Source organism: Egretta garzetta, unplaced genomic scaffold, assembly GCF_000687185.1.
Source record: "Egretta garzetta isolate BGI_Z169 unplaced genomic scaffold, ASM68718v1 scaffold114, whole genome shotgun sequence".
NCBI classification, from domain to species: Eukaryota; Metazoa; Chordata; class Aves; order Pelecaniformes; family Ardeidae; genus Egretta; species Egretta garzetta.
In genome coordinates this window covers 2,319,458-2,342,663 of record NW_009259317.1, presented here as the reverse complement: position 1 = coordinate 2,342,663, position 23,206 = coordinate 2,319,458, and the positions used below count along the sequence as shown (strand labels likewise).

General features: G+C 38.2%; 1 protein-coding gene across 1 annotated transcript in view; it reads left to right on the top strand.

Annotated features, from left to right (window-relative positions):
* Window positions 1-20,106, top strand: part of LOC104124155 — a 65,196-nt gene extending 45,090 nt beyond the window's left edge. The window contains exons 14-20 of the mRNA XM_035892035.1: window positions 554-593; window positions 1,583-1,634; window positions 4,884-4,995; window positions 10,093-10,176; window positions 11,692-11,815; window positions 17,010-17,100; window positions 18,212-20,106. Coding sequence (XP_035747928.1) covers window positions 554-593; window positions 1,583-1,634; window positions 4,884-4,995; window positions 10,093-10,176; window positions 11,692-11,815; window positions 17,010-17,100; window positions 18,212-18,286 — 578 coding nt within the window. The 3' untranslated portion in view covers window positions 18,287-20,106. The remainder of the gene's footprint in view (window positions 1-553; window positions 594-1,582; window positions 1,635-4,883; window positions 4,996-10,092; window positions 10,177-11,691; window positions 11,816-17,009; window positions 17,101-18,211) is intronic.
* Window positions 20,107-23,206: the final 3,100 nt, after the last annotated feature.

The following is a 23,206-nucleotide window of genomic DNA, read 5'->3' as shown; positions in this document are numbered from 1 at the left end:
AGCCTCCTCCCCCAACAACCTAAATAAACAAACTAGATGCGTAATTCAATAAAATCACTGCAGTTGGTTTTAATGTTGAATGGCAGTTTTCTGCTTGAAAGAATTCACGGGTAATATGTGTAGGGCTGAATCTTCACCAGATCATTTAAAATTGTGTAACCTTAAGGGATTCCTTCACGTTCTATGCACTACCCCATTCTTTGCAGCAGAACTTTTCTATCCGATGTATTGCCTGACTGGCATTGGGCAATGGTGTAAAAAAATAATCTTTAGGTGGTTCTTCCAAATTTGTTTGTGCATTGCAAGTTTTGAAACAAATTCTTTTTTTTTTTTTGTTAAAAGTCACGGTACCTTTTACATGGTTTGCCTTTTTAACTGTTGTATAAAATGTTCAGTTTTATTAATTTATGAGAATATATGTAATTTGCAAGGTATTTCCCAGTATTTATTAAATCTGCATTATAGGAAGGATTCAAGCTACAGTAAGCAATGAGCTCTAGTGTTTTGAAGATGGCTTTAACAGTTCTCTTGTGAATTTAATTTCCATTTCCAGCACCTGGCCTCACTGGAATTGTTGGAGGGCGCCCCAGAGTGTAAGTTAACTTCTGATCATTAACTTGTTATAAGGGGTGATGGTGGTGTTCCTACCTCTCACCATCACAAGCTTCCCCACCTTGAAACAGCAACCACAGAAGCAACTTTCCATTGCACACTATGCTTAATAACTGATAAGATAATAGTGAGTGCTACAAGATATGTATGCAAGAAGTAAAATTCTTTATTGAATTATTGAATATAAGTTACGTAAGTCTCTAATCAGCTCATGCTAATGTCTTTGTTTAATGAGCCATAGGGAGAACTTTAAATGTGACTTTTATGGCAGGGCAGTAGATCAAGCATGTGCCAATACATGCAGATTTCTGGATCAGATTTCTCTTGTACCGGTTAGTTTGGACTATAGGCACAGCAAACGTGAGGTCAGCTGTCCCAGAACATTCCACAGAATGTTAGCATGAACCCGCTACATGAGTGAGCTGAACAGAATAATGCTGAGCATATTAAAAGAAAAAATACTGGTCTGATTAAGTATTTTTCTAGATATTGCTAAAATCTCCTGGTGATTTACGTGGTCACCTTTCCTTACTTATTCATCTGAAACTTTCCTGTCCCTAACCAAATACTTCAGTGTGTCTGTCATGCATACAGAGATGGGGGAAGAAACTGTAGGTGTATTTCCAGTAGCTCTGTATAACTAGCCTAGGTATCAACATGGGGCTAATCGCAGTGCAATAGACTTCAATGTCTTGAAGTGCATCCTTTTTCAAGAAAATATTTTGGCTACTCCCCACTGCAAAATATTTTTTTTTAAACAAAATCTTACTTTCTTAATAATGAAATTTAAGAAATTTCTGCCCTTCTCAGGCTTTCCAAAATTGTTTGGAAAACTATTGCTAATCATGGCTAAAGAGCTTTTAATTTCCCCAGTGTTTGTCTGGTGTATGAACAGTCTAAAGATGTATGATCTGATGTTACCATTAGTTTCTGGTTAAATGTATTTACACTTACTGTTTTGTGTTTCTAGGTCTCCAGTTTTGAAGCCATTTTTCTTCTATTATCCCAAAAGCAATGTTCAGGTAAGACTTACTGCTTAAAGTCTGCTCTGTTCTCTTTGAAGTCATTCGAAAAATTCTGCTGACTCTGGCATTTTTCGGTGACTTTGAGTCCTAAAACTGCAAAGTATTCTGGTAACTTTGATTAAAAAATATTTTCCCAGGGACCAGTGTTATTCACACAGAATGTTTTACAACATTGCAACTTGCCAATGTTGCATTTTAAGTGCTATGAATTTTGAAATGTCTTGCATCATAACTGAACTTTTCGGGTTCCTGGAATTGTAGGTTTGAATTAGTTTTACTGCATTTGCAAAGGGTGCTTATGAAAATTCTGTATTTTTTGAAAGCTAATGGTCCGTCTTTTAAGAGAAGGCAATTGGGTGTTCAGAGAGTTGAACATTAATCTTGTGAACCTGGATGCATCTTCTGACTTTAGGGGAGGTGGGTGTCTGCTTTTTTGTATATAGTACTGGAAATAACTATTAAAATCAGTGAATTTCCTCCGACTCACACAGGTTTTACCTTAACAGAGTTGGGCCTTTTCCTTCCAAATACCCTGCCTGTGAAAACGGGAGGAGTAATTTCTGCTTTTGGCTATATTACAAAAGCTGTAAAATTATGAAGGCCTGTGAGAGTGTTGTGATGAGCATCACGAAGGAGCCTGTGACTGAGATCTTTCTCTGTGGCCCTATTCAGTTCATAAGAATAGTTTCTTTCAGTCTGAGAAGTTACGGTTCAGATGATTAGGCAGTCCTAGGTGAGCAATTACAGTGTAAGATGAAAAGTTGAGCTGGAGCCCAACTTCTTTTCTGTTACACATGTACTTCTGCGTAGATGGAAGTCTTCAGGGTAGACCTGAAGCAACTGGTTTTACTGAAAACATAAAATGCTTGGATTTATAAATGTTGGTCTCTGCTTTTTTGAACAGTCTTGTCTGCAGTCTCCAAAGGATAAATTAAGTACCTGATGGTGGCCTTTCTTTTTCAGAGGCCTTTAACTGACTTTTAGCTATGGCATGCATCTCATGCCAAGGCATCCTAATAATGATGCTTCTCACTCGGTAAGAGCTTTCACGCTCATTCACCATCAAGAAAGTGGCCAAAGGCCAGAAGGTTGGTCTGCATCAGACCACAGGTAGTGTGCCAGGCTTCCGCTTTGGTGGCAAAGGGAAGCCTTGGGAGCGCAGGCAGCAAGTGAAGGGGGGGAGAAAACAAACCAACTAATTGATTAGAAAAAACAGCTTTCTAAAATGATTATCAGTAATCAAGGTAAGTGTTCTAAGCATTTCAGAAAAGGACTGTTTCATTTTCATTTTTAACATGCATGCAGTGCTTAGCCCAAATAAACCCAAATATTACAATTTTTCTTTGAGTAGTATTCTGCATCAGTGGGAAATAATTTAAGATCAGTTTTACAGACGGGATGCTGTTTAGTTATCAAAACGAAGTTTATAAACTGTACATAGTGGAAAAGTATTTATTTAAAAAAAAACCTTTCTTGTTTAAAGAAGCTTAAGTACTTTGTTGTCACTTACATGTTTGCTTTGTACAAATGGCTTGTCTTTGCCAAGTTTAATATGAAATTATTCTCTTTCTGGAAGCTTAGCCTACTGTTGTTTTGTTCATCAAAGTAAATGTAAACTTATTAATTAGCACTGTGTTCCAGACTTGGTAAACTGCTGTTGAGATTAAATAGTAACCTAATTTAGCAGGGAAAGAAAGCAGTGTCTCATCTACTCTTTTGCATACAGAAAAACAAAATCCTTGCTCTAGGTAACTAATCTGATGAATGCACTGATAAGCTATTAGCAAAATGCCATGTGACTTATCACTGTTGTACTGCAGTAATATTAAAGGTTACGTAAAAGTGTGGTGTAAGTGATTTGAGTCCTGGATTCAAAGTTTTAGCTGTGTATTAACAACAGTGGTCTAGCTGGAGATTACAGAGTAAGGAAGGTATGAATTAACTACTTTTCTGGATTGGAAGTTCAGTTACAAAGAGTCTAGTTGCTCTAGTTCAGCATTTGACCTAAAACCAAAACAACTACATAAGGAGATTTTCAGATATGTTACCATTGCCACAGTGGGTTCTTTTGTACTGTGTTTGGTAACACCTTTCTGGGTGTCAGTTTGGATTCAATATCTCATTTGTTGTTTCCACTGCTCTTATGCAATTATCCCAATTTTATCATAGCTCACCAGTAGTTTTATAGTGCAAACAGTAGTTATTTTAGTGCTTTTTTCATGTTTAAAAAGTAACCTGAAGCTTTTCCCTAGGAAGAAAAATTCTAGCAAACCTACTGAAGGCAAGAACAGCTTTTCTGAAATATATATATATATATTATTTTTTTTTTTAGTCTTTCTTTTGCATAAGCATTGGAGGACTTTATCACCATTAGCTATTCTCTAGGAACAGTCAGGGAAGAGGGCTGAGTAGAATTGTCTTGAGTTTGCTGACAGTTGAGCACTGATAACTGCTGGTGGTGTGTATTGTTTTGTTGCCGTGGCAGTGTAACCTGACTGTATGCCCGAGTCTGTAGTATTGGGAGTCCTCCAGTGCAGGTGAAATGGATGCAGTTGATTTTTCCACATGATTGTGGTATATGACTTAACCAGAGAAACCTTTGCTTACATCTTAAGTGAATACCTCAATCGCTAATGAAATAGCACACTTCCTATGTATTTTTTCAGATTTCTTTGAGGCGGGGTAGGGAGAGCTCATGTGAGATGAACAGCATGGCATTTTCTTTATTTCATATTTTCATGTTCATGTAAACTCAAAATATCCAGTATTAATTTATTTTTTATAAGTTGCTTTCACAAAATTTTATTTGAAGATGAATATAGGATCCAAAGAGAAGTTTGTCATTATTCGGACAGTGACATTAAGAAGAAAAGGGGGTTATATAATGGAAGAGCTGGAAGCTTTCAAGTTTTGGGATCCAACCATCAAGAGTTGTGACACAAAATTCCATGTAGTGCTGCTGTATAAAGAGAGAGATGGAAGAGGAGAGATTTGCCTTCTTTTAAAACATACCCAATTGGATAGAGCAGTTCTTTGATTTTTACACTTTTTTTCCCCTACACAAAGATTTCTTTTAGATTTATAATGAGTCATTATTGTTATTGTGACTTTTTAAAAGGGAGCGACAGAACCTTATCTGTAAAGCTGTTACTGAAAATGTGCTAGATTGATACTTAATATGCTTTATTTATTCATGTCATACTGGATTTCTAATTTGACAGTTTGAAAATGGGTATTTTTTTCCAGATCAGCCTATTTTTAAATGGGCAGCATGTTGAGACATTTGAGGAGGATCTCACATTTACATCAGATGAGGTTGTTTCGTTTGATCCACCTAAGATTAGCAGTGAATTGAAAGGTACGTTCATCTTTTTATTTGTGGATGTATCATTTGCTGTCTTTGTCCTGGAAAATCACATGATAGATTTTTGTCTGTGAAATATATTTTACCTCTTTATAGTATATATTTTTAAGTCCATTGCAAAACACTTAAGCTACAGTCCTTGGAAGGAAGGAGGTTAGCATCGCACAGTATAAAATGTATTTGAGACTACAACAAGTATGTAAGTAAATCATTATTCAAAAAATCTAAGCCTTAGGCACAACTGAAGACAGTTGAACGCCAGCTTGAAATTGAAACGTGGTTTCAAAGTATACTGCAATCTCACTTTGTTAATCCTGGAAATAGTTGGATTTACCTTACATCAAAATAGTTGTTTTCAGAGCAGAGGGCAGACTTACAGAATGCTTAGCATTTAGATAATTAAAATTTGGCCCTATTCCATACAGCGGCCTTCACAAAATGAACGGGAATGGGATCAGCCTGAAACTGGTGACTGTGAAAACACACTAGGCTAATGATCCAGCATGGTAATTCCTGTGTTGTTTTTAGACTTATCTAACTAAATTGTCTGCAGAAAGAAGAAACTTGAGAAGGGCAAACCAGTGAGCTGAGTGGAGCAGGTCAGGATGTCTGTGATGAAAAGGAAGCATTCAATCAGTTTTTCATACAAGCTACGTACTAAGTTACAGATTACTGATAGTGCTAGACACTTGAAAATTTTTATATTCCTTCTAATGGCAGAACTATATATGGTATTTCTTAATGTATATCACACTTCATAATTCCCTTTTGTTCTAAACAGAATCTTTCTTACCTTGTTCCTGCTCACCAGAGAAATTAATTAATTTAAAACTGTGGATAGATATTTTCAAATCTAAATCAGGTGACTGTACCTAAAGATTACTTGTTAGAAATATTTCTAAAAATAATACTAATGCTGAAAGAGTAATTCAGGTATTTAAATCTGTGTATAATCAAAAAATTAATGTTGTGAAGGCACTGATATGTTAAGATTTATTCTGGGTTACAGATATAGGTGAGTGGTATTTCTCAAAACTGGTAAGAAATAGTGTAACAACGAATTATAAGTTAGTAGGGAATGTTCTTTATCATGTAGAGAAATTTTGAAATACTCATGACTATATCTTTATTGCCATTTGAAAGTCACTGATACTGGATGCCTGATTTTCTCCCATCTATTCCACATCTCTTCAATGTGATGATTTGTGTGTCACATGGAACAAGTTAAACTCTTAAGTATATTTTTCAGCTCTTATGCCTGTTGCAAACCTAATGTCGCCCCAGAATATCTCTGATACCTCAGAGTTCCCAGGAGGGCAATGGGGGATTCGCACCATCAGACTGGGCGAGTTAAGGAATAGGAAGTCATTGTTCTGTTTAATAAAGGGGTTAGCAAAGGTCCTGGTATTTTTTTTTTTTTTTTTCAGGGTGACTACAATGCTAAATACTGGAGAAACAAAAAGCTGTTAGACTCCCTGTTGCCTTATCATTTGGGGAAACTTTGAGGTGCCTGACATCAGCATTTAAGCGCTGAATTCTTCAGGTTTTTTCAGGCAAAACCCCACTTTTGAGGGACAGCAGAGCTCCTCTGGTTGTTTCCTCTGAGAAGGATCTCTAAACTTTTGCCCTTAGTTGTAAATACAAATGTTTTCTGTATGTGACTAAATACCTACTTCTGTGGCTTAATGCATGGACAGCATGGATGAGGAATAGACAAATGGGTTAGACTGTAAGAGGAGTAACTGCTGCTAAAACATTTTCTGTCAGCATTTAGTAAGGAAGGAAGTATATATATTTATTTATTTATTTTAGTTTCATGGTTATCTCTAAGTGTGAGGGACTGTTAGTTGTCTTTTGAACAGATAAGAGAAATATGCGAAAATGGATTTCAAAAATGCTGCTAGATGTGGTTCTGGGAGGGTGGAATTTGAATTCACCATTTGCCCTAGCTTTGAAGGAAATTCTTTTGTAGCTTTAAGATGTTTATTAAATGAAAAAATTTTCCTGATAAACAGATCATGAAGGATAAATCAATTAGGATAATAATAAATGGAGAACACCAGAACACTGTCTTAAACTGCTTTTATTTAAAGGGAGACTGTCAAAGACTGCCTGTGTAAAATGTCTCAGGGAGAAGAGACTTCTACAGCTTATACAGTTGAAACATTGTCATACTTCAACTTTTGAAGAAATACTACTTTTTTTTTTTTTCTTGAATCACATACTGAAAACAAAACCCTTTAAAAATAAGGTGATTTCTGAAGGGTATGAAGTATGGTAGTCTTGTCCAAAATTAACAATGAGCTTTAGATGGACCTTTTCAGATCCTCTCCTGAAGGAGCTGTTTAATCAAAAATAATATTCCCCAATTAAATAAAAACGACCTTTAGTATCTTCTGCCAGTTTTCATGGCACATTTCTGCTTGCATTTGTCATGTAAGTGGACATGGAAAAGCCTGTGAGCGTCAAGCTCAAAACAAACCTCCAGCGCTAACTCCTTTGTATATTTTCACCATTTCAAATTTCATGCTACCATGACTAACAGTGAAGAACCATTGTGTCAGACTAAACTATAATCACTCTTTAGCTCATCTTTGACAGCGACCTGATGTACGTTATACAATTTAAGTCTTAATTGAAGCAGTTTAAGATTGGCATGTTGTTGTTTGGGGTGTGAGTAGATGGATCAGAAAGATCTGATCTAGCTGTGCCAGTAGAAGAGGTTGCTGTGGTGAGACCTCACTTGTTCGTTATTGTTTTCCCTGTTATTGCCACTCAACTGTGCTGATAGAGCTACTTTGTAAGTGTTGCCTGATCTGTTTCAATTAAGTAAGTACCATGAACTAAGATAACACCATACCAATTATGTGTCCATGTTGTAGTGAGGCGTTGTTGTCATCCACAGTATCTACCACCCTATAACCGAATGAACTTTTGGGATCTGTCCAACTGCCATAGACTTGCAGCCTCACTTTCTGATAGGGACAATAAAAACTGCAGCCCGTAGGACTTGGACATAGTTTCTCTTTTACCCAGCGTTGATAAAGCTCTTATGTCAACCTGGCTCATGTCTGAGGATCAGCAACTCTCTGTGGACAGAAAGGACTTGAAGGTAATGGCAATTTGGCTAGGGCTCGGTTTACCTCATCGCTTGACACAATTCACAAAGTTCTATAGTAGGTGCGCTTTAATTTAAATCATACTGGAACTTACCACAGTGTTAATTTTGATTTTAAGTATAATTTAGACATCCATTGGTATCTTATGGTTGAATTTAAATCTGTGTAGTCGTGCTTCTTAATATAGCCAGGCTTTGACCAGCGTTCCATGTGTGCCACTTTCAGAGCAGGATATCTTTAGTTTTGGGTCTGTTATTCCCTAAAATAATAATTAAAAAAACTCCCTTAAACCGTAGAGTAGTTTTATATCCTCAGCAGAAGCAGTAACAATACAGAAAAGGTAGACTGCATTTTCCAATTGCACTGCATCTTGCAATGTGAAGTTTGTCCAATGTAATTGGTTTACAAGACCCTCTCTTCAATTCCTTAAGATCTGACAGTTTTTAACACATTAGACTGAAATTTTCTGCGACAAGCATGTGCCCAGGGCTGAACTGTTTGATGTTTAAAAAAAAAAATAAAATATATATATATCTACATACATACATACATACATATATATATGTATATATAAAAAGACATTTGCCAGTTGGTTCCTGTGGCTGTCACCAGCAGCTGTAGCACCAGCAGTTGTGAGAAAGGGGAGGAGGAGGATGATCGCTTCCCTGCTCTGAATGTTTCCTCTGCTGGTGTCCAAGGAGCAGAGAGGGGCAGAGCTTCCACTTGAGTGCAGAAGGATGAGAAAACGACTGGAAGGGGACAGATGAGAGGGCATCTGAGGGGTGAGAAGAATACTGTGAGTCAGGAGCATAGATGAGTCTGATAAAGATGCTGGGACTGAAAAGCCAGGGGTGCTGGGAGAGTTGATGGGCCTGGAGGGAAGTTGGATCAGAAGCAAAACTGGCCAGAAGTTACTGGATTCTCATTGCCTAAAAACTGGGACATAACCTATGCTTCAAGTTTCAGTATTATGCTGCTATCAACGAATAACTGAAACACAGTGGCAGAGCGAGTGCTTCATCTCTCGCTTTGGGGAACAGAAACTACATGGTGACAGCCTACTACTCTTAGTAATCAATGATTGCAAGAGCTCTGTGCTGTGTAACTTAACCATCAAACCTCGCGTATAAACTGTGTGAATCTCGCAAGATTAAATTTCTGGATTTGGGGTTTTTCTTGTTTTTAGCCATTTACAGATCAAAAAAAGACTTAATGTGAACTTTGTTCAATGAAGTGCAATAATCTTTGTGTTCCTAAAGGCTTGAGAGTCCAATACTGGGACATCGACAAGTTAAAAAACTAAGATTGGCTTCCTATAGAGCATGAATTTGTGACCATTTATGACCTTTTCTTATGATACTAAGATAGTTATAAAATTAGTAATTTGAAAAAGAAATCTTGAGTTTCTTCTATGCAGCTGAATAAGTAACTTACAAATGGCGCGTATAGAAGTGGCACACGCATGTCGTCTTGAAAAGGAATTCTAAATTGTGACTCTTTTCTACAGACATTATCAGAACAGCCATTACAGAATTGTCAGGACAGTAGCAACTATGTGTATTTTCGACCTGCACTGGAAGTGGAGAGATCTGTGTGTAAGGGGACAAAAGTTGTCAGCTAGCCAAGAAATGACAAGTAGCTGCTATGCTTTCTTGAGGGATACCACATTGCTAAGACCAAGATGAATTTTCATATTCAAGGGTAGTGGAAGAGGGGATGCCTGCCACAGCATTCAGCTGTAAAAAGGTAAAAGGGATTTGGGAGATGGAGCAGGAGGGACCAATTTTGTAATTTTGGCCCCCAGCCTCACCTCTTGTTCTCCAGGTGTTCCTGTGGGAAGAGAGCTTTAGAAATGTTTTCAGTAGTACTACAGGCAATGCAGAAAGTATACATTTAAAGTGAAGGTTATATCATCAAAATGAGCTATTATTTGTAGCTATCATTAAAATGTTTTCATTTTTATATTGTATAGATCTGCCAAGTGGTCCACATACTTACCGCTTAGAAGATCTTGCCTATACTAGAAGTGGAGACAAAGGCAACTCTGCAAACATAGGTATTCTTCTTTTTCTTGCTTTCTGAAGTGATGTAAGATTCTTAAACAAGTCTTATGTATCAAGTACTCTTAATTTTTTTGAAATCTCTCAGATCACTTGATTTTTTTAATTCTCTCTGTGGTGAAACAAAAAATAATCCATGTAAAACAAGGATTTTACTAATGAAGTACCTATAGCTTTCTGTTTAGCAGCTGTTGAAATCTGAGTTACTAAGAGAAAAATCTTGCATGTCGTACTACAAAGAAAGATTTTTGTTTAGGGCTGCAAAGTCGAGCTCCCCAAAGTTAAGAAATGCCTTTTTAAGGTTTCCTTTACAAATTAGTCGCATAGTGTATGTGCTATGTAATGTAATCTCTTGGTTGTCTGATCATGTATAATATTTCTGTACATGAATTTTGTAGCATGTGTATGGCTAAAACAGTGATAGCACTAAGAAATACCAAAGTTGTTCTTGCATGTAAGAGAATGTTTTTAATTATGTTGTTAATCCAAGTGGTGTATTTCAGTGTGCAGTCTCTTTACATTGATTGTGCTGCTTCTTGCATTGTTTAATAATTCCTTCTATTCCTTACTTCTGCATGCAACAATTGGCTCTCTTACTTGTTGGAAGATGAGAGCGTGTGGTGTTCAAAGCTCAGTATGAATTAAAGGTGCGTGTGGGATTTGATTTGCTATTAGCTGATGAATTTTGTTCATTTATATTTAGGAGTATAGTTTTCCTGTCCTTCTTTGTGAAACTGTTTTTTGGGTTGAAGAATGAAGGAATGTTGAGGTTTTGTTTTGTTTTGTTTTTTCCTTTTTTTTTCTTTCCCCATGGTTGATCACAGTTGCAGTGTTGCCAAATCATGAATGATGCATAGCTAATAGACTTCCTCAGATATAAAGACACTTCTGCTTTATTAAGGAACAACAATAACGACAACAAACTTGACATCTAAGATTAATTTATCTTTGAAGTCCACAGATAAAAAGATCCTTGTGACACAAATCTACTTCCCTGATCCTTGTGTGGAACCTCAGTTTCAGCATAAGCTTATAAAAGCATCTTTACAACAATAAAAATGTAATTGTGATTTCTCACACTTACATCAGGATCCCATGTAAGGAGTAGGGCAAGGACCAAACCTTCAGTCACTGATCATGCCTTGGTATGATTAATTGCGATTACTTGTCGCTAAGTCTTGCAAACCATTTAGGGGAAGAGAACTGTGTGGGGGTTGTTTGTTGCGATGTTGTTGTTCTTTAGGTGTCTTTCAGTGGCAGGGACTTTTTGCAACCAGAAAAAGTCCAACAATCACTTAGTCTGGGAACGTTCTTTTGTGTCATGCTCCACACTACCTCTCTACTGACAGAGGGAAAGCTGTCATACTATTGTTTTTTGTTCAGGAGCTCATTAAAGAGGATCCATATGTACAGTTTCAGTTAAGAGGAGGATCTCAAATCAGTTTTGAAAGGATAAATACAAATCAGTTTTAACAGTTCCTATTCCTACTAACACTAGTTATACCTGACAGGTGTGATAGCACGGCATCCCCTCTACTATCCATACCTAAAGAAAACTTTAACTGCGCAAGCCCTGGAGAATTACTTCCAACACCTTTTAGAGCGACAAAAACCTGAAGAAGAACTAGTAACAAGGTGAGTAGCTTGCTGCTTGGTCTACAGTTGTAAAGTAGATACACGATGGTATCAGAAGTTATCTTAAAGTTATGTTAACATAAATACTGTAAACCTGTGTGCATTGTCTTCAATATTTTTTATGTATCTATCTTTGCCTTTATAAATAACAATTTGAGCAATAGTCATTGAAAAAGAACATGAACTTGGGCCTCTCCTGAAGCTGGACAAAGGCAGTGAATCCTTTTAGTGAAGGCATTTAAATTCCCAGAATTAGCATATTAATGTTGGGGCAATTTCTTTGTTTTGTTCCAGTATGGAATACCTCCACAAAATAGAAATACATTTCTCAAAGGGCATTAGAAGTTATCTTTGCATTGTTTTTTAACCATTTGGAGGCTGCAGGAGCCTTAGTAACTGAAGCTTCCCAAGCCTCAGACCCACTGCAGATCTGGAAGTTTGAAACCCCTAAATCACCACCTGAAGGACACTCAGACAGCCAGTATAGACTGGACCCCAAACTTACTTGATCTTCCATCAGAAACGTGCCTCATCCTGTCACTATCTCTGCATAATGTTTTAAGCTTTATGAAGTTCATTCACTTTAGAGAAATCCTTTGAGTACCCCACTCTCACCCACTTTTTTTTTTTGCCACATACGCCAAGGCAGAATTTAAAGAAAAAACCACAGCTAATTTCCCTCTTTAAAACACAGAAGAGAGTACATCCTAAACAGGACGCTTTTACTGGGTAATGATCTACAAAAGAATATTCTCTGCCAGCATACATAACATTTTTGTTTTCATAGTATCTTCGGCTGATGCTCGGGATCCTTCCTGGGGACTGGCAAATGAGCCATAGACTGTTCTTGTAGCATGAGATAGCGGGGCTCGTTCTCCTGAGGATATCCAATAAAACAGTCAACAGATTTTAAACCTTTGTCTCTCTTTAAAAACAAACAAAAGCTTAACATCGCAACAAACTGTTCAGTCTTCTAAAAGCTATTTTGATACAAAGTCAGTTATTCTGCAAATACGGAGATTCTGCCAAAATCATTATATATTTCCATGGGTGGTGGATAAACTGTTAAGTGTCCTTTTGCTTGTTCAAAGAGCTTGAGTCAGAAAGGCGCAGTTTAAAGCTCAGAGAGAGCTTGGAGTTATTTTAACCCTTGACCTTTGCATTATAAGCGCTGTTCTTTGTCTTCATAAGTGGCTCAGTGCAGGTCTCGCCCACTGTTTCATAATCTGTGTATCTAATAAATTGTGATACCAAATGTAATTAAATTTCTTCTGAAATAGAGCAGAGAAGAGAAGAAATCAAAAATGTCATGCCTCCTAATCATACTCTTAGAAATCAATTCATTGCCGTTCCTTAATGCTGTCAATGTTCTTAAATAAAAGTTGAAATCTGCTGTGTCTGGATGAAGGCAATGTATTTTGATTAATTAGATTATCTGTTCCTGGGTTTGGCTTCCTTTAATGATGTGATAATGGAACTCTGTGAGTGAATTGAAAAACGACCAGGGAAAAAGAATAAATCCTTCTGTGGAAATATTTAGGATTACAAGGATTATGCTCATGTGCTTCAGATTGTATAGTTTCTTTTTAAATAACTTGTTTATTTTTTTAACTGTCATAAAAAAAGCTATTTTACTCTTTCATTTTCCTTCATTTCCTTTATTTAAATAGCAAGTGGCTAAAAAATATGTATTAGTTTTGCTACTGAAACATACCAACCATGGCTCTGCCTCACTACAGAACTGAGATTGGCAGCCAGTTGCCTTTCATCCTTTTTCATTAAAGCTATTAAATAGGTGTACTAAACAGAAAAGGTGGGATTATTTTGATAGAGGACACTGAAAACTCATAAACGTCCAGATTTTCAAGTGACATAGTAACAAAAAGATGGTCTTTCATACCCCTCTCCCCACACCCCAATCCTATGTGTTTGCTTCCCCGCCCTTGTACATTCTTAACAGTTACTCAGTTTTTCTTGGGCACAGGAGTGATGCACAAGCCCAACATGAAAGGTCAGACCAATCTAAGTGAGGGTGAGGAAGAGATAGCATTATTCAGACAGAAATTTGCCCAAAGTTTAGAAAAGGGTGTCAGCTTCTTGAATTCTGACTGGTACCATCATTACAAATAGCAACAATGCTGTAGTAAGATGAGTAGTGAGGAGATCATACTGCATATGGAAGACTTTTTTTTTTTTTTTTTTTTTTCTTTTCTTTTCTTCAGCTATCTTGCCCTCTGTGTTACTACTACGATATCTGTGTGGTGTTTTGTATAGAAGACTTCTATAAATTGAGACCTGATAATCTTAAGAAATGGAATAAGAAACTTTTCATTTGGTGGTATTAGGTCAGCCATTTAAGAAGGATAGTAAAATTATCCTGTGAGAATTTGCTGGTTTCATCTTCTGAAATGTGGTTGTTATCTTTATGTTTTGAGAGCATTCCAGTGTTCAGAAATAGAAATAAGACAGCTGATTTCTTCTTATGGGTTACTTTTAGTAAAAGCTGAAGAACAAGGAATATAGATACTGATGCTTCTAGATTGCTTTTTTGTATCTATATTTATTATGGGGAAAAAATTACCTCTCTACTGTATATTTCATGTGCAAATGCCTCTTCTAGCATAGGGTTCAGTTCCTGCTTTCCTCTGATAGGAGGAAGCATATCTCTTTCTTGATTTAAACAATTTCTGTGCCATTATTATTTCCATGCATTTTTAACAGGAAATTCACAGGGAAACCTGACTTCTTTGAATATGTACAGAGAGCACTTTAAAGGAAGTAGTTAAGCAGGCACCCCGTTGTGCATAAGCACAGGAGTTCAGCTAGAACAGTGAATTTTCCTTGTTTTATTGGCTTCTGTCACAGCCTTAGTATTCTTTGAAGAGTTTATTTGTTTTCTGTGCTTTTAAAAAACAGCTCTTAAAACTTTTGATTGAATTGTACAATTAGATATTTTCTTCCTTTTAGATCTCGGTTAACTAAACTTAAATTGTTTAATTATGCTGGGTAAACGCATGCCAGCATTTTGGTTGACATTGTTGCTGCTTAAGACTATTACGATGGGTATAGCGGTTTTCCATTTTTTATTGTGGGAGTGTATTTTTTGTGCAGAAATATTTTGGATGTTCAAATGCTTCAAACAGGTCTTCAAATATTGAAAATGCTGCCCTTTGTATAATATTTTGTAATCCTAGTTCTAGCTAGAGTATCTTACCGTAAATATTTCCTCAAAGTACTTGAAGTGAATATGCCATTTTGTGAAGTTCCAAATTAAGATCTGTTCCTTGTATTACATACTCCCTCTGCCAGAATTACTGCAGAAAGTGAAATGAAATTCTTCCACTCTGTCACTTGCTTCTGCTTTTGTACGGTCTTCAGTTTCTCTCCTGATTTTTTTTTTTTTTTTTTTTAAATGATTGATTTTCATGAAACTACTTTTGAGAGCCTGCGGTTTTAGCTCCTGGAATACATATTCCATTAGTCTAGTTCTCACGGAGAGATCTGCCAGTTGTGAAGTAGTTTGCTGCCTGGAAGTCTTTGCCAGTTTTTCAGGGTGGAATTTATAGTGTACTATTTTGGTAGACTTCTAGCTCTGATGGTATATGGTTATCAGTAATTTACATTGAGGTTTTAGCTGAAAATTTTGTGGGGTCCTCTGATGTTGCTATGTAGTTGATTATGTTGTTAAATTTAGTAAATTATGTGGATGATTTATTGTGGAAATGGCTTTATTCTTCATATTCCTGTTGTCTAGTAGAGAACTGTTGGATCAAACTTACCTGCATTCCCAATGGCTTTGCCTTTAAGCATGATAATGTTGCCTGGCAACTAGTTTTCAAGGAAGATCAACAGAATGCTAATAGCAGTTTTCTTCTTAATAACAACTAATAATGTTAATACTTAAGTAGAGTGTGGTAATGAAAAGAGTAGAAGGAACAGTGGGAGGCAGGCACAGACACTCCATGACTACTGCTTGAAAGAGCATAATGAGAAGTCAAGTGTTTGCCAGGCCGCCCATCAGAATCATGGGCTGACCACGTCTTCTTCCATGAAAGGTTTGGGTCATATGCCCAGGATGTAAGGGTATACAGAGCTGTGATTATCAGCAACAGCCGTCATTTTCACAATGCTAAAAAGGAGCTGAAAAAGATAAGCCTCAGAGGGCCAAAATTGACAGTATAAGAGCACTGCAAGAAATTCCAGCTATTTTGGAGTACAGATTTGAAGAATCTGTCCTAGACAGATGAAGACCAGGTAGATGACTGAAGAAAAAAAGGTGGTGTTGGAGGAAGCGTGATTTAAATTGCTGCAGTCAAACATCTGGAGACAGAGCAAGAATTGGGTATTGTCTTTCCTGTTACTCCTTGTGTCTTGCTGATGTTCTGATTACTTTCCTGTGGAAAAAAGGAAATCTATGGAGTCCTTAGACAAAGAAAATACTGGAGGAAAGCAAAAACAAAGGGGGGAAAAAAAAAGAATAATATGAGGAAGATGGCAAAACACTGAAAAACTGTGCAAGAGGCGGCAAATGGGAATATGGCGGCAATGGAACAGAAAAATGGGTCTGTCACACTACAATAAAATTTTATCTGAACAAAGTACATGGCTCCAATAAAGCATTAAAATGTAGCTATGCTTTTCATGTGTTATAAAATTATCTGTAATTGGTCATGAGAGTTTGATCTAGTGACTCATAGTTATTTCTCAGTAATAAAGAGGATGCCTTCTCAATTAGCTGGCGGCCTTTCTTAGCAAAGTGGGTTCCAGGAATTAACTGATTGTATTTTTCAGTATCAGAACTAGGACCCTCTGCCCACTGTGTTCTCTGAATTCATATTGGATCTTTAACATCTTGCCTATGGAACTTATGTATATGGGCTTTAACTCTTAGGAAGAAGAAGAAAAATGTAGAAAACAACCTCACTAGAAATGAACGAGTTTGGAAGTTGAATAAGAGGAGAATGATTACTTTATGATCCTGCTTTAAAACTATTAAGCACTGTTGATTTGGAGTAAGGGGAAGGAACAAGAAGGCAGAGGAGGCCATGGGTTAATCTTCAGTTAGCTTTTAGGCTTGACTTAGCAGTAGGGGATGCCATCACAAGCATGAAGTTTTTGTATGCTGTCTTTTGCTTGACGTTCTGTACAAGTGTTTCAAAATTGTGAGAAATAACTTGGAGACTTTATCTTACAGATACGAGTTGCCAGGTATCCATGGATTAAATTTTGTTCTGAAGAATTCCCTTGGTGGTGGTGGCATAGCATCCCTAAGAAGTGACCCACAGGTATGTATCAAAGCATTGATTTTAATGTAGTTATCTTTTTTTAACTATGCATTACACAGCCTCTTTATAACCAGCTTTTGGGCTAGAACTGTAAGCTTTTGGTGTTGACTTTATTTCCTTTTAATTTCCTGTTAATATACATTATCTACTTAATTGTTTTATGGTTTGGAAATGGCATAGGGAAGTAGAAAGTTGATATAGAATATTTGGTGAAAAAGACATGCACAAGAAACTATTAAGAGAGTCTTCAAATCAGTTATGTTCATGATGTGCTACCTGTGTTTTTAGATGCACCAGCAAAATGAGCTTCTCAAAAAGGCTGTCACGTTTTAGAGAGTGCAGATTTACTAGACAATTCTGATTGTTTCCTAGTACATACAGGAACCATTAACTGTACCAACAACTCCCCTAGCTTGGCCTATGACTCATATAGTGAAAATACTAATAATTAATATAAATCTGAAAAATATATGGGTAGGAGATCTTTTGTGTTGATGGCATTATGTGAATCTGAAACTTAACATTTTTTGCAAGTGTACAGTTTGAGTATTAAATATTTGAAACCTCTGAAGATGAGATCCCTTAATATGGCAATCCAATGGCTACAGCAAAGCATGGTTCTCCTGCCCACCATAGGCTGAGAAGTGCTTGATATACAAATAATCTCAGCATAGTCAAGAAGACTGTTCACAAAAGATGGTGATCCTATGTATGAATCAGTTAGCAGAACTGAACCCCAAAAAATTGATTTTAGCACTAGGTAGCAAATAAATTGAAGAAACTATTCAATTTGTTCATGTTTAGATGCTTGAAAACTCAGCTGGATAGTTTTCCTTATGTAATTATACTGATTGACAAGTGACAAAGCCAAATAAATGGAAAAGGTAAATGTAACTTTGGATAACCTACAATCCAAGGCTTGATAAAACTCACCCAAATTTATATATAAGTATCTGTAGAGATAAATACTTACAAAGCTTTGAAAGCATACTGAATTATTAACACTGATTCTAGGAAAAATACCCTATTTGAACCATTTTAGAAACTTAATTTACAAAGGTTATTTAGCTAGTAAAATGAAATGTTGGTTTGTTTTTTTTTGTTTTTACAGGGCAAAGCACTTGGGCAGATGCTGTTGGATTTCCAGATTAAAAATGTTCCTGATTTAAAATCACTGATAGAGTAACAGGTGTTTAATACATATGCTTTTAACACTGAGTGGTATAAAAACATGTTATAAACAAGAACTGGCTTCTTGAGTGAGATTTTTTTTTTAAGTCAAAGAGTAGAAATTAGTGACAGTTATCTCTCAGAGGCTTAGCTATGTGGCACAGATTAGCAAATGTTTTGAGTAATACCAGACTTAATAGCTTTGTCTGTGACTGATAACATTTCCTGCCTAGATAATACATTGGATGAAGAATTAATTTATTTCCTGTAAAATAGAATTAATCAAATAGCAACAGAACATTTAATTATGAGACAAGATAATCTTTGTTCTGAGATGGAAATTACCTCCTTTTCAGTCCATCTCTCTCTTCCTTCTCTCGACCTTTATTTGAAAATTAAATGGACTGATACAGTCAGTTGTGTTTGTCCTGTCCACAGAGTGAGGCTGGGTAACCTGCTGTGCGTCGCTATGAAGCCAGCTCGGCCTGGTACTGGGGAGCAGCTTTCCCTGCTGGGCAATAAAGAAAAGTAATAATGGTTACTGTTACAGAGTGACTGGAAGTAAAAGCTGATCCAAACTTCCAGCACTTTGTCCAATCGGTGACAGACTTTATTATTAGAATTTCCAACATCTCTTCCCAATTAAGCCATCGGTTGAAAGCACTGACTAGTAGTAAATAGCAGATCTTGGTGTGGGAAAAAATTTGAAGATGAGGAAGGAAGAGTGCTGCGAGCTAGTCTGCTTGCTCTTGTGATGGTGTGATCCTGGCAGGGAGGGAGGGGGGCCGGTTGGTGGAGGGTTACCTTGTTTTGTTTCAGGGCTGCTGAGTCCTCATTTTGTGCAGCAGAGTCCTGCCTGGATTAAGTTCGTTTGACTGTCATTTGCATTGCCCTCCCCACAGAAAGGTCCACAAACTTTCTGCTGTCTCTTGCTGTGAAGGAATACTGTGTTGAATGTAGCGTGCTCCGTCTCTCTCCTGACTCCAGTTATCACTTCCTCGTTTCCCTCCCTGCACAGTATTACTAGCGTGTTCAAATTAAGATACTCTTTAAATTTCTTCACCTGATTAAGCAGAGACTTAAAAATATGTACCGTACCTGCTGGGACAATATCAAGGTAGAAATTCTGGCCCAATAACTGTCTGTATTTCCTCCACAGAAGCCATATAAATATTATTCTGCATGTTCAGGCATTTTATATTCAGAAATTAATATTTTCCTTTATTTTGGGGAGACTGTATTAATTGTTTAGTGCTTACAAAATGAGACGTTACTGATACCAGATAAAATGATGAAAATAACTTTGGTGACAATTACAGAGTACCTGTTAGTTGTTCCTAAATCTCAATCAGTGCTACTGTTAGGATTAATTTCCTAGCCTCCTGCTTGCCAACGAGGACTACGCAGTGAATTGTTCCTGCCTCTTATGTGGCTTTGTTTATCTGAACTGAAGGTATCGTAAGCAAACGCTTGATCCATCTAAATGTGTTACTCTTTTGGCGAGTCATAAGTACTCTGTGTACGCAGCATGGTTCAGTCTAGCCGTCAAAAAAAAGTTGTCAGTTCATTGCAGAAAAATACCCAACTTCATAACTTTAAGGGGAGAATGGCATGCTGTTTTATTATGTTTACAGTCATTGTTCGTTAGAAAACTGTTGTTAATAATTTTGAACCCTGTTAGTTTAACAAAACAAAGGCATTGGGAGGAAATAAGAAAGTGGTAGACATCAGTAGCAAACCTGCAAGGATAAAAAGGCTACAGTAAATACTTGCAGCTCACTCAATATGCTGCTTAAGTGACTCTGTAAATGTGTATGCAATGATTTTTGAATAAAAGTGAACACTTACAAAGTATAAATTTGTTTTAGTCGTTTATGTTGTTTCTTCTACTGGAAGAGAGTGATAGGTAGTTCAAAGCTTCTTTTGTTTTGGAGTTGTTTCCACTGCCTGCAATTTCCTGCATTGTCGTGCTCGTCCCCTTCTTCCTCCAGGTTTTGTCTGGTTTGGCCCTAGTCTTCATTAAATACAAAAACTGAAAAAGTAAATGATACAATTTTCTAGAGAGCTGCTCATTTCCAGCTCTACAGTGGAAGCTGTGATTTGCTGAAAAGAACGGTGCAGTGCTCAAATGGATCAGGTATGGGAATACGAAGAAGGTATTTTCTGTCTCTGGAATTGCCCTCTTGGATGCTGTGAAACAATCCTGCACAAACATGCTTTCTGTCCGCTCTTTCTTCCAGCACACCAGCTTAAACCAAGTGGCATTGCTTCTCAGATATTTTTCTTGTAAATTATAGCCTCCAAAAATCCCTATCCAAAGATTTTATCCTCCTTGACCTCCTTAACGTGTTTTGAATTCATGAACTGGTACTTGTTCCAGCAATCTTGTTCCAGCTGACCTGAAAGCTTGTTAAAGCGGCATTTGTTTCTTAATCTACGGTAGAGATTGAATAATTGAGAAATGCTTGTTAAAATGTAAATTGTATTCGAAGGTGAGCATGTACGCTGTCAGCATTGGTTTAACTTCAGCCAATTAAAAAAATGCATTTTGCCTGCTTGTTAAACCCGGGCTGTTCCCTCAGATAGGCAAGACCTTACGCTTCCAGTTGCCTGCCTTTCCTGCTTTTCCCCTACTGCGTTAGCTGAGCGGGCAGGATGGAAATAGAAATGCCTAGCGTATAAAATAAGGATCCATCTAATATACTAGAGTTTCCGTGTAATGGAAACTGGCTCACACCTCTTACTTGGCAAGTTTTTGTGCTGTGGCTCATCTGTGCTACAAAACAAAGGCTGCATTCTCTTGCCTCTCCCAGCTTTCTCACTGCATCTCGCCTAACTCCTGAAAATAAATCACGGGGTTTATCATGAAGTTAGTCTATAGCAGCTAACAGTCCAAACAAATACTTCTGCTGTTTGCTCTGTTATATTTAATCTTTCAAAGTGATTTTTTGCCACTGCAATTTGTGCAGTAAAAGACACAGAAGTTACTGTACAAAAGTGACCCAAGATAAAGAATGTGCTAGAGTGGTTGAGGCAAGAAGTGCATTTCCAGTTTAGCCATCTCCAGTGAAGCCATTTTTCCACTAAAAATATGGGGTTTTTTTTCCCCCTTCAGAACAGAGGAAAAATATTTTTAAGTATACCTCTTAAGTTCTGGTTTGCATCATGGCAGTTTGAAAGCAACAGGAGTGCAGTCCTTAAGGTTTGAAAGCAGAAAATGTTGGGTTGCAGATTGCCTTTCAAGAATCAGAATGGTTTCATTCAGAAATTACTTTGGCTGTTGTGAGAAGCGCTCTGCGCACAGTTAATGCAACAGTTGCAGGGTAGCAGCGAAGCATTACCGGGGTTGGGTTTCGCTTGCTGCAGCTGGGTACGCGTGTTGGCTGGAGGAGCGACCCCGTGTCACAGCCCTGTCCGCTGTGTCGCGCCTTTCGTGCTTTTCCCATTGGGGCTTCTGGGCCTGAGAGTGAGTGAGTGGGTTTGGGGGGGGAGGGGCGGGGAGAGAGGAGGCTCCTTAGTGCCTCAGGTACGAGGAAATTGCAGTGCAGAAATGTCACACCTCTCGCCGCCTTCTGTTTGAAACCCTCCCATGAAGTAAGACTTTGAGTCTCCTCATTGCAATTCCTCTTCTTTGGTTTCATCCCCGTTTCCTTTCCAGATTTACTTGAAATGGACCCTGGTGGCTTTGGGATTAAAGGTAACTGGAGTTTAAGAAAGCAAACAAAGGATGCCTCCAAGTAAAAGATCCCATTGGGAAATGTGTTTCTGCCAGGGAGTCCAGCTGAATTCTTCTGCCTTCCTTTGGGCAGGGGAGAGAAATCTGAACTGCAGGACTGAAGCATCTCTTAACACCTTTTTCAATACTCAACCATCCAGACATTCCCTTGGCAGCTTTGGGAAAGGAGCTGTGCCTGGACTTTCTGTGGAGTCTGTGAGAACCTCCCGGCTGTGGCATTGTGCTTCAGCTCCGGACCAGCTGCCAACGGCAGAGACCCTGTATCATAATGGGGTTTTAATCTTTTCTATTTCCCCTGTCACTTAAAAATAATGTGCTAGTTAAAAACGAGAAAAGGTGCCCCTCCTCCCCTGTTTTTATTTACTAGTAAGCGTAAGCAAAAGCTTTGAACCTTCCAAATGTATTTAAACATCTGGATTTGAAAAGATGCTGGTTTAATTATACAGTTATGTGCAGCTGGTGGCTAATCCACAGGGTTCCTACCAGCAGCATGAGCCATACCTACTGGGTATTTTCTCTTTTGTAAGTGACGCGATTTGAAGTAGGGGGTTTGAGAGGGCTAAGCTTCTGTTGCATAAAAATTTGGCCGAGACTCTCCAGAGAAAATCCCAAATGCCTGATGACTTCTGGTAAGAAGTGCTGGGGCTCTGGCCTGTAATGGGCGACTGAACACGAGGCTACTGCAGGCCTCTCTCTTTGCAGGTGAAGCAAGGTGAGGATAATCTTCAGTTCCCCAGGAAGCTGCTCTCCGCTCCCAGCGGGAGCCAGGGGGAGGGCAGCATCTTCCCTGCGCACTAGCGCTCCTCTTCTTGCTTCCCCTTTTTGCGCTTGGCATTGCGCATGTTGCCTGAGCATCCGCTGCCTGCACAAAGACAGATGGGGCAAGTTGGCAGCTTTAGAGCCCCCCCCGGCCGCTTGCCGGGCCCCGTCATCTCCCAGGTAAGATGAATGTCTGCCCCATCCATCATCCCGCGGGCCCCGGGGGGGCGGGAATTTGCTCCGCTACTGAAGCTTATTAGCCTCAGACGGGGCGGCTTTGTTGACCTGACGGGGCTGCTCCTTTGTGGGCTGCGGTGCCGGGGTGGAGCCATTTGCATAATGGCTTAGCGTGACACAAACCGCACGGGAACGCCGCTCCGCCCTTCCCCGCTCTTTCTTAGCTGGGAGTGAACTTAGAACGGTGACTGCCCCCCCTCTTCC